At 39.1% G+C, this 16,551-nt stretch overlaps 1 protein-coding gene across 9 annotated transcripts in view; it reads right to left on the reverse strand.

Annotated features, from left to right (window-relative positions):
- Nucleotides 1-1,681: 1,681 nt before the first annotated feature.
- Nucleotides 1,682-16,551, reverse strand: part of FRY (FRY microtubule binding protein) — a 251,577-nt gene continuing 236,707 nt past the window's right edge. For 7 of the 9 annotated variants that reach the window (XM_074568017.1, XM_074568023.1, XM_074568003.1 and 4 more), the window contains 6 exons: nucleotides 15,623-15,721; nucleotides 15,081-15,164; nucleotides 9,103-9,120; nucleotides 6,063-6,173; nucleotides 3,746-3,939; nucleotides 1,682-3,153 (listed from right to left, as the gene is read on the reverse strand). In XM_074568017.1, coding sequence (XP_074424118.1) covers nucleotides 2,895-3,153; nucleotides 3,746-3,939; nucleotides 6,063-6,173; nucleotides 9,103-9,120; nucleotides 15,081-15,164; nucleotides 15,623-15,721 — 765 coding nt within the window. In that variant the 3' untranslated portion in view covers nucleotides 1,682-2,894. The remainder of the gene's footprint in view (nucleotides 3,154-3,745; nucleotides 3,940-6,062; nucleotides 6,174-9,102; nucleotides 9,121-15,080; nucleotides 15,165-15,622; nucleotides 15,722-16,551) is intronic. The other 2 variants (XM_074568047.1, XM_074567985.1) reach the window with 2 other exon arrangements.

Here is a 16,551-nt window from a genome sequence, read left to right on the forward strand (position 1 = left end):
GTTTTGTTGTGTCTGTGAAGAATCAGAATGCTTCAGGGCAGAAGGAACTTCTGGGGGTCTTCATACTTAGTGGAGGACCAATTGAATCAAATTGCTCAAGGTAGTTGTTAGAGGATTGTACTCTACCTGCAGGTCAGTAACAAGTGGTGTACAACAGGTGGTCTATCCTGGGACCTCTCCTGTTATCAGTGACCTGGAAGAGGCAACGGAGTGTGCTCGTCAAGTCTGCAGGTGACACCAAGCTGGGGGGACCAGCCAATACAGCTGAGGGCAGTGCTGCCATTTGGAGAGATGTCAGCTGACTGGAGGGATGGTCCAACAGGAGCCTTGTGATACTCAGCAGGGACAAGAGGAAACTCCTACCCCTGGATGGGGAGAACCCTTTGCCTGGCTGTGGGGCAGCTCACCAGAGAGCGCCCTTGGGGTTTGGTTGGCCGTGAGCTGGCTGTGGAGCCAGCAGTGGGCCCTGGCAGCAGAAGTTGTGGAGGCCCCATCCCTGAAGTGTTCAAGGCCAGGCTGGATGAAGCTCTGAGCAACCTGGTCTAGTGGGAGGTGTCCCTGCCCATGACAGAGGGTTGGAACTAGATGATCTTTAATGTCCCTTCCAACCCAAACCATTCTATGATTTTATCCTTGAATGTTTTCAAGACCCAACTGGATAAAGGCCTGAGTAACCTGATCTGATCTCATGGCTGACCCTGCTTCAAAGTGGAGATTGGACTAGATGACCTCCTTAGGTCCCTTCCAACCTGAATTTTCCTGTGATTCTGTGACCCATAAAATATGCATGATTTTGCCAAGTGATAGAGCAGATCTCAGCTTTCACCAGCCACTACAATTTTTGCAGACCACAGTGTGCATTACAGTGGGATTATTTTACAATTACAATTGTAATTGTAATCCCAATTACAGTGTGGATTATTTTACTCAGAAAAATATCTGTGTGATTTTCCTTGCAACTATTTTGTCCTGCAGCTGCAATTGTGCTGCAGAGCTCTGCGGACTGCAAAATCGGAAAACCTGTAAAAGTCAATTCCACCCCTTTTGTGCATCAATACAAGTATTTTTCAAGATCCATGGAAAAATTGTGCAAGCATTTTGAAAACCAAAACGGGGTGAAGGGGAGAGGGCTTTTGCGGATTCTCAGAGCCGAGGCTGATAGGGCAGGCTGGACAGCTCTTCTTTTACCTTGAGCATGAGAAAAAACCCCCACCCCACCAAAACCCAGCGCTGGAACAAACAGGACCGTTACTGACGTTTTTAACAAACCTTCACCTCCACTTTGGATTTTTTTTTTCAGTAATGAAACTGCTTTAGTCAATGTACTCTTCCTGGTTGAGTTATAACTACACAGAATCATAGAATGGTTCAGGTTGGAAGGGACCTTAAAGGTCATCTAGTTCCAACCCCCTGCCATGGGCAGGGACACCTCCCACTAGACCAGGCTGCTCAAAGCCCCATCCAGCCTGGCCTTGAACACTTCCAGGGATGGGGCTTCCACCACATCAAAGTGTGACAGGTGACAAAAAAAAAAAGTCCTTAAATTTGTCACTGGTTTCTTTCAGTGTAATGAACGGTTTCACCATAAATGATGAAAAAGGTGTCTTTTGGGGGCTGTTGATCGTGGGTACCATCCGCATGAGTATAGATTCAGCCAAGAACAGTCTTCACAAGAACATACTCTGTTGCGATTATATATGACTTTTATATTTTAGTTAAATGGATGTACTGATCCAAATATCAACCAAAGTTACTTCACAAAAACGGTAAGTGTATTTACAGAGTGAATAAGTTACATAGTTGTCAGAATAAAAGTGTCTCAGATGTGCAACAGATTTACATGCATACATTTAACACTGGACAGCAGTTAAATGTAAGAAAAAAACCCATACAGGTATGACTTTTATATATACATTACAAATAAAATAAGACATCTCTTTAAAGAAACTTAACATGAGAACTTGCATTTCACGTTAATATTTTTACTTTTTATACTCAAAATTTATATTAAATAAAAATATGCATGCATAACAGTTCCAAAGATTTGACTCTGTGATGGGACTTTCTCCTACAAAATGGCAAGTTAAATTAGATCAACCATCCTTTAATAGTATAAATATATTCATAAAAGCAACCCTCTAGTAAAAAGCAGCCAAGGTCCTTTAAAAAAAAAAAAAAAAAAGAAGAAAATCTACCAAGACCGTTCATGATGCTTGGGGGCCTAAGAACAGACCTCTGCAATATGATCCAGTACCTTCAGAGACAGTAGCCTAGTAACATTAGGAAATGTACTTCATAGCAGCTCGTTGTTTTAAGATACAGTAATCATACTCAAATTACAGTGTACATTAAACTGTAGTCCATTTACAATTTGTTTCATATACACAGGCTCTCAGCTTTTGACCAACAAGTTTGCGAGATTCTGTGGCCAGCTTCATTCTGCCCATCTTTCACTCAACCAAACAAGAGAAAAAAGGAAAAAATGTACAAGTTGTTTTTTTTTTTTTAACAAAAAATATTATTTCGTGAAGGAAACATTGCACTTTTGCCAACCTAAAATTAATTTGCTATAAAGGAAGTATTGTTCAGTGTAGTAGGCTTTGGTATGCAATGGAAGTCACTTCTTCAGTAGTGAGTTGCAGTTGCTCAGTGAAATGCTAATTGATTTTTGTGCAACAGAGAACAAAGGATGTTGTCCCAGATGCTCTATGCTACCTTTGTCCTTACAGTATTGCTACACATTTGAAGTTCAGCCCATATCTTTTTAGAAGAAATCCTAAACGTAACAAGAGTGAGTACAGTTTGACCAAACCTTTGTAAGGCTGAGAAGACATCGAGCCACCTCACTCCAACAGGGCAGCACTCCCAGCTTGAAAGAGGACACAAGAGTCCTGTCAGAGACTTGTGCCGGAAATGCTGGAGTCTGGAAGAAAAGTATTGATGACCCGGTAACTCTGAGCTCTGCGAATCATGTCGCGGATCTCTATATTCAGTTCCATTAATTTGGTACAGATTTCCGTCAGGCTCTGGTTGGAGCCCACCAGTGCATAGGTGCCCGTCTGACCCAAGGTTTGGTGCCGGAAGTAAATGTTCAGTAGTGTCTGGACTTCATCGTCAGAGCTACTTCCAAAGATATCATTGGGCCACAAAATCCTGCAATCAAACAGGAAAAGAATGTGCGTATCATTATGGGTTTATTAGCACAGACGGAAACGAGGTGGTAAGAGAGCTCTGAAAGGAGAACTGACTCGCACACGCTGGTAAGCCAAAAGCAGCTCACTGTTCTACACTACTCATTTGTTATTCAGACTCTGGTGTCAGGCACTGAAAGCACATAAAAGTGCAATTCCTATTGTCTAAAAAAACAACTTAAGAAAACTCATTCAAATAAATGGAAGTGAAACTGGGCTGAATGTTAGCTGATGCCAGTGACATGCACCTGTAAGGAATTAGCTCTATAAAAAGCTTCTTAAGAGCCTCACAGAAGTACTTTCGATCTATGCAATGTAATTAAGCACCTTAATTGTGGCAAGCATACATGTTTGTATAACTGATTTGGTATCTTTACTTGTGGCACACCCCTGCAAAAGTTAACAATATCAATGCCCCCAGGTACCTTGTTGAAACATATTAAATTAATTATGCTGACTCAGCACATCACATTTAGTATAGAGTTAGGAAAATAATAAATGCATACTTTTCTAATAACATGGAAGTCTAATAAGAGCCATGTAGCAAAACTTGCCTGCATTCTCTTATTTGTCGGACGGCTTTAACAAGTTCATTGTTTTTCAAACACTCCAGCATGGACTGAATAGCTGCTTCCGTAGAATTGAATGTGGGCTCAGATTCCGTTGTCAGAGGCTCAGCTGCGATGGCAGCAGTAGCATCCTTAAGATTTTTCTTCAGCTCACTCAGTTCCCTTGACATATTCAACAGCTGTTGCAAGGAGAAAGAGGAGAGATGGGTATCTTCATTCTCCATAGGCACCAAAGGGAATAGGTATTTAAGTCTGTTCTTACGACTACACTGGATGTACACGTTATGGAAAAGACCCCATTTTAACACAAGGACTTTTCTTGATCCCCGTGCTCTGCACAATACAGGGAAAACACAAACCACAGATTTTTAAGCTTTGTGCTTCCGTTAACCCTATGCTGCATTTTTGGCTTGCTAAAATCCAAAAGCTCATCTAAACAATCTTTTATTTTTCACCCCTGCTACTTTTTTCATATCATAGTGGAAAAGTTTAAGAAAACATACACTTCTCCTAGCAGTGATGTTGTTATTTATTTACAAAACACATGCAGGATCTGATATGACTGACAGATGGACAGGAACTGTATAACCCTTTGTCAGGCTGAAAAGTTAACGTGGCACAAGACTCATAAGTAATTCACAAGTGAACAGTTCATTTCTAAAGATTTACCTTTTCATGCTCATACATGATAAAAATAACCACCGTCACATGAACTAACAATGGAACTTCCTTGAAATAATAGCTTATGGCTCCAGCAAAAGATGCACATTTCATGGTGAAACAGCTATTCCTCATATTACTGTTCCCCAGTTTCACTGGCTGCATTATTTATAACCATGTAACAAAATAGTAACTGTGAAATACAGTTACCGAAATTAATTATCTTATAAGGAACACAAAATATTTCTAAAATGTAGACTAAGGCTAGATGCCTGCTGTCCTCTCTTCTCTTAGAAGTGAACAGCCCAGTCACATTACGAGCCAGCCTTCAGAACAGTTCCTTAAGGTACAGCAAGTATTCAAACACTTTGTACTACTACAGCCCGTGGGATAAACCAAACCATTTCCATTTATTAAGAAATCTCTAAACTACTAGAATCTGTCATAAAATACATTTCATAGCTTCAATTTTTTTTTCAGCTACGAGCAAAGTACCATAACTTCTTCGCCTCAATAGTTTAAAATATATGCATCTTACCAGGAGAAAAATATGGATGGAATGGCAAGTTAAATCTTTCCTTAAATGATGACAATTCAAGTTAAAGTGGTGACCTCAAAGATATTACATATTTTATGCAATTGCTGAAAATAAACTTGACTAAGAGTATTGTTCTTGTGAATTGCTTTTTAAAGTAAGATACATAGATTTATCTAAAAACAAAAGGCTATTTGAGTCAAAAGCCATAATGTACTTTGTCAAAAATATTTAAAGAACAAAGCTTATAAAAATCACAGACTTACAACACTGAGGTTTTTAGTTAATTATATTTTTAAAATAGAGTTAATACTCTTTGGAATCATTAAACTGGTTTAGATTTGTTTATCGAGAGAACAAGATCAGGCAGTACACTTGCAGTCAAAATATAAAGTAGTTCTACACTACACACCTCCGCCTGCTCAGGTACGAGCGGATGCAAAACCCTCTCAGGTACGAGAGGACGCCGTTTGTCAAGAACTGCTGCTGATGTTTCTAGTATAATGCACGTGCAATGGAGACAGTTTATGTGGCTGGAAATTACAATACATTCTTCCAGCAAAAACCTTAATTTTGCATCCATATTAAGATTAATTTACCAATTTTTTTTTTTATTGTCATGCTAACAAATGCTCCCGGTCTAAGCGTCTCCACAAATTTCAGATAAAATCAGTAATAATCTAGAAAAAGGATGTTTTCTGTATGTGTGAAGAAGGCTCATTTCCCCTAAAAATTAAGGCCTCAATTAAAATAAAAATAAAAATAAATCACTGGCAGATGTTCACACAGTGTGAGCCCTCCCTATATGTAAAGTGTGTGAGTGAAATTAAGATTTCGTATGTCATTCTAGTTTGTTACCACTGACTGAAATGAATTTTGAAGGCTGAATGTGCAAAAGATCCCCGTCTCTGAAAGTACAGCAACTTACAAAAAATAAGCATCTTGACTATATTTTAATGCAGATGCTGGTGTATTGAAGGGTTTTTTTTGCAGACTTATATTCAGGGTGGAATAGCGTAATCCTCGGTGCAAGTCCGTAGAAAGAAAAATAAGAACAAGAAAGTTAAGTGGTATTTTCAGTGTAAGGCTTTGTAGTTTGTTACATACCTCTGGCATGGAACTGACTTCGTGCACTTGTCCGATAAGTTTACAGTAGGACTGAAAAAGCAACAGCAGCTGGAAATGCAGTTTATATAATCTCTGACACAGTTCCAATTGCTAAAGAAAGATTTGTAGGAGAAGAAGTAATTAATAAAGATCAGTAAGTTGGGGTAATTTTCAATAACTCATAAAACACACTGAGATAGTTCAGTTCTCAAAAAACATTTTACTGAAGTATGATCATGTACTATTTCAGAAAACAAGTAGTGTACTTTCTTCTTCCGGTAAGTCATATACGACATTGAAAATCAAAATGATGATGGCTAGCTCTCATGTAGCACGTGTCAGCAACAGTCTCAAAGCAGTTTGTGTGGATTAGCTTCGCTGTCTCCAGTTTAAAGCTGGAAAGCAGAGGCAGAATATGGGGGAAATTACTTTGCTGCATAGAACATAAAACTCTTTAAAACTTCAGAAGTGGTCAAAGACCTCTTCTGGGAGGATGAAAATCCAAGACAGAAGCAATGAAGTAGTTGCTCAAGAGGGTCAAAGCTCCTGCCTGCTTCTCTGAGGGGAGAGGAAGAGGAGCAATAAATCCAGCCAGGAGTAGGAAGGAGGAAATGCCAGCTCTGCAACTTCCACCTCAGCTCATGGATTTTCTACCATCTTAAAGAAACCATACAACAGATGAACAGAGCTTAACGTGTAAGTGGACATCTGGCTTCTACAGTTTATTCTCCCAGATTAAGTAGATATTGTTCTATGAATATTAACTTGTTTCTTCCAGTGTAATGCGCAGCACCACACAAAGGGTGTCAGAGACACTGAAATAACACGCAATGGGCATGTCCGCCAGAGAAGTCAAGTTAATATGCTTATGGTCCTGGTATCTGTGTGCCTGTCAGGAGGGGGAATCTCATAGTTCCACAGCTGGATCATGGTGGGGAGGGGAGGAATATTTAATCTTTGGCAAATAACGGAAGAAGTGAAAATTCTGTAAGTACAAGTCAGGAGGCCTTCTGACCCTTTGGCAGGAAAGCCTCACAGATGTCAAATCATATTTGATTTGTCTTCTTTTACAGACACAGTGACCAAGGGTGGGCTCAGTGATCCTTCCATTTGCTCTGAGGAACTAGAGCAGAGTTTCATGCCAAACGTGGCAGAAAAGAAGCAGCAGCTATTAACATCTTTGCTTCCTTAAAGCACTTCATACGTGCTTGGCTACTAGCATGTACTTCAGCTATTTGCTGAATTGCGGTCTGTGCAAATGCCAGCAAAAATACTAATAAAAAGTACTTTTTAGACATTGTACATGTTAATTTGACTGAAGTGTTTATTTACATATGGTTCACTATTTAAGTGCCAAGGTTTTTATTAATAAGGCAAAATTAGAACTGTATCCTTAGTGTTCCAGTTCCCAAAATTTCTGTACCAGCCAGAGAAGACTGAGGTCAAAAGAGAGGTTCTCTGGCAAATTTCAGCTTTGTTCATGAGGGAGGGGTGGACACCAACTACCCATCTATGAACAATCAGCCAAGGGCACTCTAAAACCAGTCTCCTTCTGAAGGATGTTTATGGAGGAGAGTGGGAGCAGGAGGAGGGCGCCAGGCCAGCAGGTGTCAAGCGGGTCGGGTTCGTTCTGCTGAAGGCCAGGCAGACGGGGCTGCTCGCACCTCAGCGTTGGTCTGCCACAGCAGCAGAGCTCAGCACTGTACATTTGCCTGCTCCGAGCTCTGGGCTGTTATGGATAATCCGTTTTTGCTATTTTAGTCGGTATGTTTAATGTTTGCTACTGCTGAGCAGGGTCTGAGTGTTCCTGCCCCCAGTGGAAGGGAGGAATCCCACCAGATCTGGTATGTCAGCAAAGACCCACAGGAGCTGAAGGAAGGCACAACAGATCCGCAGTGGGGAAAAATGGGAGGGAATGGATGTGTGACCTGCTAGGACAGAACTGACTTGTGGACAGGGACAAAACCTATTGGTGGCCAAGAGAATGAAGAGGTAGGGCATGAGGGATGCTGCCGGTTAAATAAACCTGCCCAGAGGCCATTCTCTGTAAGAGAGGCCATGGAGCACTGCCAAGCTTACACCTGTGTGGTTAACCATTCTTCTCCCAAAATAAAGAGTGACTGTTTAGATACAACATCCTGGAAATGGCTCTGGCTCCCGTCTTCTCTCAAACCATGCTGGGGCATGTGAGGGGCTGGCTGGTGCCTTCAGCCCTAACGCCAGCCCTGGCACACACGCCTGCTCCCTGGTCCTGCTTAGTTCACCAGCAGGGACACAGCCCGAGGTTCTCCAGTAGGGATCAAATTCACTCCATTCAAATTTTGGAGAACTGGCAACACTATGTAGCAGTTAAACACACATATACTTGAAGTAGTCAGGGAGTTAAAAATTAATTGAAAACCAGACACGGCATAACATAATTAAGAAAAAATAATCTCGTGATAGTTTGGCATGTAACAGACAATTTTTTATAGTCCTTGGAGAGCAATGATTCTGTTTCACCCTTCTGGCTGCTAACCTGAATGAAGACAAACTAAGGTCAAATTGAAGACTCAAGTTTGACTCGCTCAGTATTTGGTTACCATATCAAGCAACTCTCTTTTTGCTCTTCCTAAATAAGTATTAGAAACCATAGTGGTGAAACTATTCATCAACATATAAACAAAAGCATTTTGAAACATAACTCTCAAGTATAAATTGTAGTTTTTCATTAGGACAAATTGAAACGTATGAATTTTAAAATAAAAAAAAAAAAAACTTCCACTCCAGCATATTATATCCATTCAAAGGCTTGCTTTTTTAAAAATTATGTAAATGACCATTTAAAACAGCATATGAAGATGTCAGAATTTTGGTACTGTATTTTTAGATTTCACAAAACACACCTTAGTAAATTATTTTAGTCACTGCATGTAGAACCATGTATTCTACAGGGAAATTATAATGAAAAAAGAAAACATGCTTAGAAGTAAAACAGTAAAACTGGGGTGTATTAGCCCATCTACAGATGGACAAAGAATATGAAAGAACTTCAACTTACTGCAAGAGATTCCATTTGCTACACAGCAAGCATGGCACAGGAGAAAAGGAAAGGAAAGAAAGTATAGTGTCAGTGTAATGCATGCAACAGGAAGCACAGCCCATCTTTAATAGCATCACTTGTCAGCAGAATTAGCAATGCTTGCCTCAACCTGACAACTGGTTGGAAATATCACATACAACATGCACAGCATTCTTAATAAAAATCAAGCTACCATTCTAATGGTAAAATACAGTCTAAATATCCTCCGTTAGATCTTCAGGTTTATTAGTTTTGATTTATCCCACTCAGTAGCTTAGGAACTTACAGTGAAATTGTGTTAGAAAACTCTTGGAATAATACTTCTATTTAAATTTGCTTTCTTTGTTATTAAAAAGAGCTCATATTGTAAAGTAATCAAACAATTAGGCAGGGTTTTCAAGTGATGAACAGAACCAAATTTTGTTATTTATAAATACTTCTACTTTTGGATGTAATAGATTTGACAAAATTTCCAGCATAAGCTTTGTGACTGCTGGGTTTATTACTTGGCACATTACAATGGAAACATTTTGCATATAACTTTTAAGTTATGACTATCATAAGAAAAAAAAAATCCATGGAAAATGCCAGTTTGGTTTCAACTACATGGCAATGCCACAAGTTCAGACAGCTTTGTATTCCTTCCTCTCACCGGGAATGATTCACTGATTCGTAATTCTGGAGCTACTAAAATGTCAGTGTAAGTCCTGTTGCAACAGTAATAAAAATTCTAATCGACCTGCATTAGCATTTCAAAGATGAGGGGACTTATTTTTGTCGTCAGAAAAAAGCGTTCCTCTTTTCTTTGCCAAGAACTAACATTTGCACTCTGTGCGCTGTTAATGCAGCTTTCCTTATTACAGGTATATTACGTTCTCAAGACATTTTAGATGAACAGAGTCATCATGTAAATGCTGTAATTAACAAACACAGTGACATCTGCCCAGTTACAGCCTGATGTCAGTGCATATACACACAGTGTAATAATCATTTGGAATTCTTATTAAAATTATTTACCTTACCATCAATACAAAGGCAGAAAACACAGAAATGTGAAATAATGCTAACTTGGTATAGCCGAAGAAAGTATTTCAGTCTGGCTTCTTTCCATAGGCCTTACTGTTAAAAAATGTATGAAAAGTATTGTCCCAAATCCTGCACTACTGTTTTATAAAGCCATGACAAGCTAAGCTTTAAGCTCTTGCGATGTTTAATTTTATGCCTTTAACATCAGTTTGAATAGTTTTTTTCTTCTATTTAGTACTCTTGAAAAAAAAAAAACCCTTTGTATCTTGGCTTCCATGCAGTTCACGTAAATTAAGCTTTGTAAAGCTAAATTCAAGATAAGAAGAGGACAAGAGTAGACAGATAACTGCGCTCTAGTAAATTCACAGGTGTGCTGGCTTGTGTTTTTCAAATCTGTCTTAATGTTCTCTGAAGTTTAGCATGCCACCAAGTTTCATTTGAACTTTCAAAAATACTGGAATCCGCATATAATTTCTAATTTGCCATGGAATTTACTTTAAAGAAGAGGGGGGTGTAGGGAAAGCAGCAAATAAGTGAATTCCATGGTCTTTTTTTACAGAAAAAAACCTGTCTTCTCTGTACTGCTTCCAAAACCAGGGCAAGCCAAAAAAAGGGGTGGGGAAGGGGTTTCACATTACATAAAAAACCCTTCTTCTTCACTGAAAGAAAATAGACCACATACAAAATCTCCCTAAACCACTGATGCTCAACTCCCTATTGCTCTACAATTTCATGATCGTAACTTATCTTCCTCTCTCCTTCAGCATAAAATGAAATATTCCTTGGAAGTTGAAAAGACACTAATTATTGGACTAAGTGACGTTTCTTTTAGTCCCCTGCAGCAAGGGCTCAGGTGGCATGATCCTAGCCTTCACTCTTCCCAGTTCTAGTTTAATTCCTAGAGTAAGGGAAGTGGTGTTTTAGATTAGTTGAAAGACACTACACAATCAGTGCTTTTGGCAGCTGAAAATACCAAATGTTTAGAGTATTTGGATCACTTGCGCAGTCCCTTATGCAGCTGGTAAATGCTGCACCTAAGAAGGACACACCCCCTAGCAGCACCACTTTGATTTAGTTTTTTATTGAGACAGATAATTACTGTTCTGTACTATTAGCAGACCAGGAAGATAGCAAAGCACTAATCTTTAGATCACCAGCCTTCTTGCTTTTTTTCAAGGAATCATTTTTACATACTGAAAAGAGATGAGAGTTACACAGTTATTTCTTAAGACATTAGCACTTTGATGGCAACACAGTCTTCAGTCATTTAATGGCACAAGAGAGACCCATCGTAATGAAATAACTGCTGTGTGCATGGGTTATTATTTGCAAGTGCATTTTATTAAGGTATTCTATTTGATTTGACATGCCGGCAGACAAAAGCTTTTCCCACAATCTAGGAAAGTGAGTATTTATACAAATTTGTGTATATATCAGAGAGAAAAAGAGAGACAGAGCATACGCTGTGCATTCTGCAATATCCACTGGACTTGAAGGATAGTGGAAACTATTCTGGTCTGGAGAAATCTAAAACACAGCTGTGTTCCCCCTTTAGAAAAGCTGCCTATCTCCTATCTGGGCTAATTTTACCTCAATGTCAATCCATGGATCTGCCAAACGGCAGTCAGTTAATTGATTATTAGGAATTTCTAACTTAACAATGAGACTCACTGTGCCTTGAGCTTTACTGTAACTCAACTCAACTCCAGATGACTATGGTTCCAGGAGGTACACCTCCAGTCTTATTGGTGACCTAAAGTAATTGAACCTTTAGCCACAGGGAAACTCAAAGCAACGGGTACATTCTGAATTTTTTGGACAAATTTTCATGAGGTGCAGCATGTTTTAAATATCCATTAAGAGTCTGAGTTTGCAAAGCCCACATCCATTTGCTTGTGGTGAGCTTTGGGATGAGCATGGTTTAAGAAAAGTGTATACTGACTTTGGATTTACAGATTAAACTGAATGTCTCAGTAGGAGATAAATACTTACTGGAATTAGCAGTACTAATTGACAAGAAAAATAGTATCTACCATGTATCTCTTTTCCAGAAAAACAAACAAACCAACCCAGTCTTTGATTAGGTTAAAAATATCCCTGTTTATGAAGGTTGAAGAATGTTCTGATAGCTGTAATCTAAGACTGTTACACCTGGACAGACAGCACAATAGTACGTGCAGTTATCTTTTGTCTATAAATTGACTCCTACGTCCTTGAGACTCTGCTGCTCAATGTAGCATCAAGGCTTGCAAATCACAGACACACCCAAATCATGCAATCTGTTGCAAGAATAAGTGGGGGAAAGACATTCTGGGACATGAAACTTTTACCCAATTTCAGAAAAGTTGCTAGCTCTAGCAGCTGACCTAGACAACTTCTATTTCAAGCTTCTTTAATATCAGAATAAGCAACTTTTGCCTTTGCCCTTGCCCATTTTCAGTAACAATGGTCAACGAATCACGTGTACTTATTTTGAAATGAGATCTGATCAGAGAAATTGGTGACAAGTTAATTACCAGCATCAGCAGGCATTTGTGATGCAACCACTTGTGCTAATGCTGAATTTGGTCTCATGTCTGTCTCGTCTGTAGAGGGGACTGTTTTCACATCAAGCGTTTTACTATGTGAGGAGTTCTGAGAAGCTAAGATTTCTGCCTTCTATAGAGCAAGGTATTGCTTTTTCTTCCTTCCAATTATTCCTGAACTTTTTCCAGAAGTAGCCTGGTTTTGTGCTTAGCTAAGCAATTTTTTTAGACCGGAAGTTTTCAGCACGATTTCAGGCCCTAGTCTAATTCTCAATGAGTTTAAGAGCTTAGGCAGGTTCCCTTGGGACGACCACTGTAAGACAGAATTTTTTTCCTGCAGTTATCAGATTCTTTAGCCCTTCAGTTTGAGGGAGAAGAGGAGAAGAAAGATAAGAAAACAACTACTTGCCAGTCTAGGAGTAATTTTTTTTGTCACTTCCTAATCACATATTCTCAGTTTCCCCGGACTCTTCCTACCATTACACTTTTGTTGAATAAACAGATTGTTCCTTCGGGAAGAGCTGCTTCAATTGACAGGTAAATGAGAAGAGGAAGAAAAAAATATGCCTGTTGATCAAAGACCTATCATCCGGTTAACTTCTAAGGAATAATGCATTTTGGGCTGAAGGAACAATGCTGGGGAGAAACCAGGGATTCCTGAAGGAGTAAGAAACCTTTCTTCTCAGTCTGTTCAATACACAGTAAAAACACTAACCCTGGCTTCACAAAACACAAATTTAATTCTGAAATAGAGAACTCCTGGTTAAAAAAACCCCACACAAGTGGAACATGGCATTTATTAACTTTTAGATGCATTTAGGCCAGCTACATGAGCGCAGTTCACAGTTTATTCCTTCTCCTCAGCATTCTTTCTCTACCTTTTCAAAAAACTAACAAAGCAGATGATCAGCAAGTTGTGTGACCCTCCATCCCATTCTATGGGTTTCCTAAAGCGGGATGAAGAGGATAAATTAAGCTGTATATAGCAAGGCATGTATACTTCAGGCTACAGTCTGAAGTCACTGTTCAGGGTGTTGCGCATCAGTGGGAAGAGAAAGCCCATGCACGTTCCAATAGTTACGCCTCCCAAGGTATACTTTATCTCCCTCTCCTGATGTACTTGCACAGATCACAGGTCTCTCTTTTTTAGATTTCAGGATAGCTTACTTATTTAAATGCATCGGAAGTTGTCTGTAACTTTTGCTGGTGGCAATGCCAGGTGGGGGAAGATTGAACAGTTTTCCCACTGCCTGTGATTGCAGCCAGAGGATTTATTAGCAAATTAGATTTGCTAATAAGGTCAAGGAAGCCAAAATGCAGGGGTGGCAAGGATTTTGGATTCTTGGGAAATGGCATAAAAAAAATAAAAATCAAGGGAGTTCAAGGACAGGAAGATAAATACATAGAGATGGGAAAGAGAGGTTAAGACAAAACCAGGAGAAAATAAAGTGAACTGGGGGAGAAGACAGACAAACTGAAACCAACATAAGAATAAAACAAGGTTTTTGAAAAAAATGGTTACAACAGGCAACTGCGTGTTCTGAAAATGTCATCATTATCTTTTACAAGTTATAATACATGAAAAGAGATGTCACTTTTTTCTACATGCTGTTGGTGCTTCCTGATTTTTGCTAATTCTCTCTAGCTCCTTCTTTTTCCCATCTCTTAATTTTTTTTCCTCCAAAAGCAAAAACCCCCAAAAATAACATTTTTCAACTCACTCTACACCACTAAGATACCAGCTATTTCCTATACTTATTATATCAAATAACAGGAATGCCTGCTGACAGTGCTGATTTCTGAAAAGATTGATTTCTTAACTGGAATCAACACACTAAATATATATATATATATATGCACATACGCGTGTAGAACTTTTGTTCAAAAGCAATAAAGAGATATTTTGCTTTAGCTATGAATTCTTATCTACAGCATAAATTATTTCACTGGCCATCTTACGGTCATTATTTCGTAACTGCTAATCTAAGTGTACTTCAACCAGGCAAGTCTCGCTGTTGGGCAGACAGAGTCTGTAACAGCTGTAGATAAAATGGGTGTAATGTGGAAGCACAGTCCACCAAGGGTGATTTTCAGAGCCACTGCGCTGTGGGAAACTGCTGCTGCAACGTCTTTCTAAAAGGGAGAGCACACACAACTCAGGCAGGGTTAGTTCTGCTTCCTCATCTAGACTAGGAAGGCAGAAGTATTGCCTCTGAATACTTCCCATTTCCTGTGGCCAGGACTGAGGGAACAACAATACCTTCAAGCCTTAAGTGTGAAAACTGGATTATGCCCAAACCCAGCAGAGAGACAAGGAGGAAGTACAGCAGGCTCTTGTGGGTCCGAGAACAAGATATATCACACATGTCACTTTACAGCAGAGAAATTACACTGCTCATTCATTACCTTCTCTTCTGAGTCCCCTGGCTGGCAGGTAATAACTCCATCTCGTGAGCCCCCAGCAAACGTTGCTTTGCAGTTTGCAAGCCACTGTTTTCAGAGAGAAATTAAAATAAGATATGAATAAGGCCTACAGTTTGATTTGAAGAAAGGTAAGCAGTGTTTTAGTTTCACAGCACAGCGTGTAAACAAATAAAAATTTGCAATTGCACTTTTTATTCACACAGACTGTGACAATTTGCCTTGATTGTAATTTAAAAAGCGTAGTCTTGATTTCTGTTAGTATTTGAATCACATAAACCAAGAAAATGAATTAATTACTGAATAGGAGAGAAACCTGGAATATTAAAGATGCCAATGTCTCTAAAATAAGGGATACAACTATTTTTTTAGTTCTGGTTCACATGTTCAGGAAGAAACATTTAATGTATCAGCATCTGAAACATGTTTTTCTACTGAATAAATAGATGTGAGCGTATTTGCAGTCTTTTGACATAGCATAAGTACACACACGTACAAAACCAAGAACATAACATAATCCAGCATACCGAGAGTGTTGCTTCTTTCCTGTTATTGTACGTGTCCAGGTACTCCTGCAGTTCTAAAACACTGAACTTCAGCTTTTCAAGAAGGCCACAGGAGAGCAGCTGGAGAAACGAAATCAAAAGGGCTAGTAAATGTCACTATAGAAGAACAAAAATGTTATCAGAGTAGAAAGTATAGGAAAGACCTTGAGAAAGAATACTTAGATTTACAGATACTAATACTGAAAAATATTTCTATTTATGCAAAAATATACATAAACAGAATACTATACTGAAAACTCAATAGCAAAGGTTGCACCTATGATAATGTGGAATTGAAATTGTGTTCTGTTTATACCAGCTTTGTAGAAGACTTCCCTAAAATAACATACTGCACAAAGCTTAACTAGTTAATCTCCACAGCTGTCTGATGGCCGAAGGCACAGCTCCTGCACAGTCACAGCAGTGGCCCCAAGATTACACTTTGCAAGTTCCCACCTCTGTACTTCTGCGTGAGGCCACACTGTCCTGATATTGCCGGATCAACATGGGCCAGAATGTAAACAATGGGAAGGGCCATCTCATTCATTCCCTAATATATATTTTTATCATCCAGCTCACATCACAGTTGATTCAAATGAAACCACTAAACGATCTTTCATGCTGAACTACGTAAAAACCAGCTTTTTTCCATTTGCAGAGCCAACTGCATCCAGTAGGCACTTTTTTATATTGGTTTTTGGCACACAGGCACAACACATCATAACTATTCTATGAGTCTATGTTGCCTGTCTGCCAGTACTTACCTAATAAAATAATATGGAAAATTAATAGAAATATGTTTAAGAACAAGAAATAAAAATTAGAGATAGGAGGTGAGTACCTTTTTGACATATCTGTTCAGGAGTTGCTCAAAAGTGAAACAGCCAGTAAAGTAACACACCGCAATGCAG

Source organism: Larus michahellis, chromosome 1, assembly GCF_964199755.1.
Source record: "Larus michahellis chromosome 1, bLarMic1.1, whole genome shotgun sequence".
In the NCBI taxonomy this organism is placed as follows: Eukaryota; Metazoa; Chordata; class Aves; order Charadriiformes; family Laridae; genus Larus; species Larus michahellis.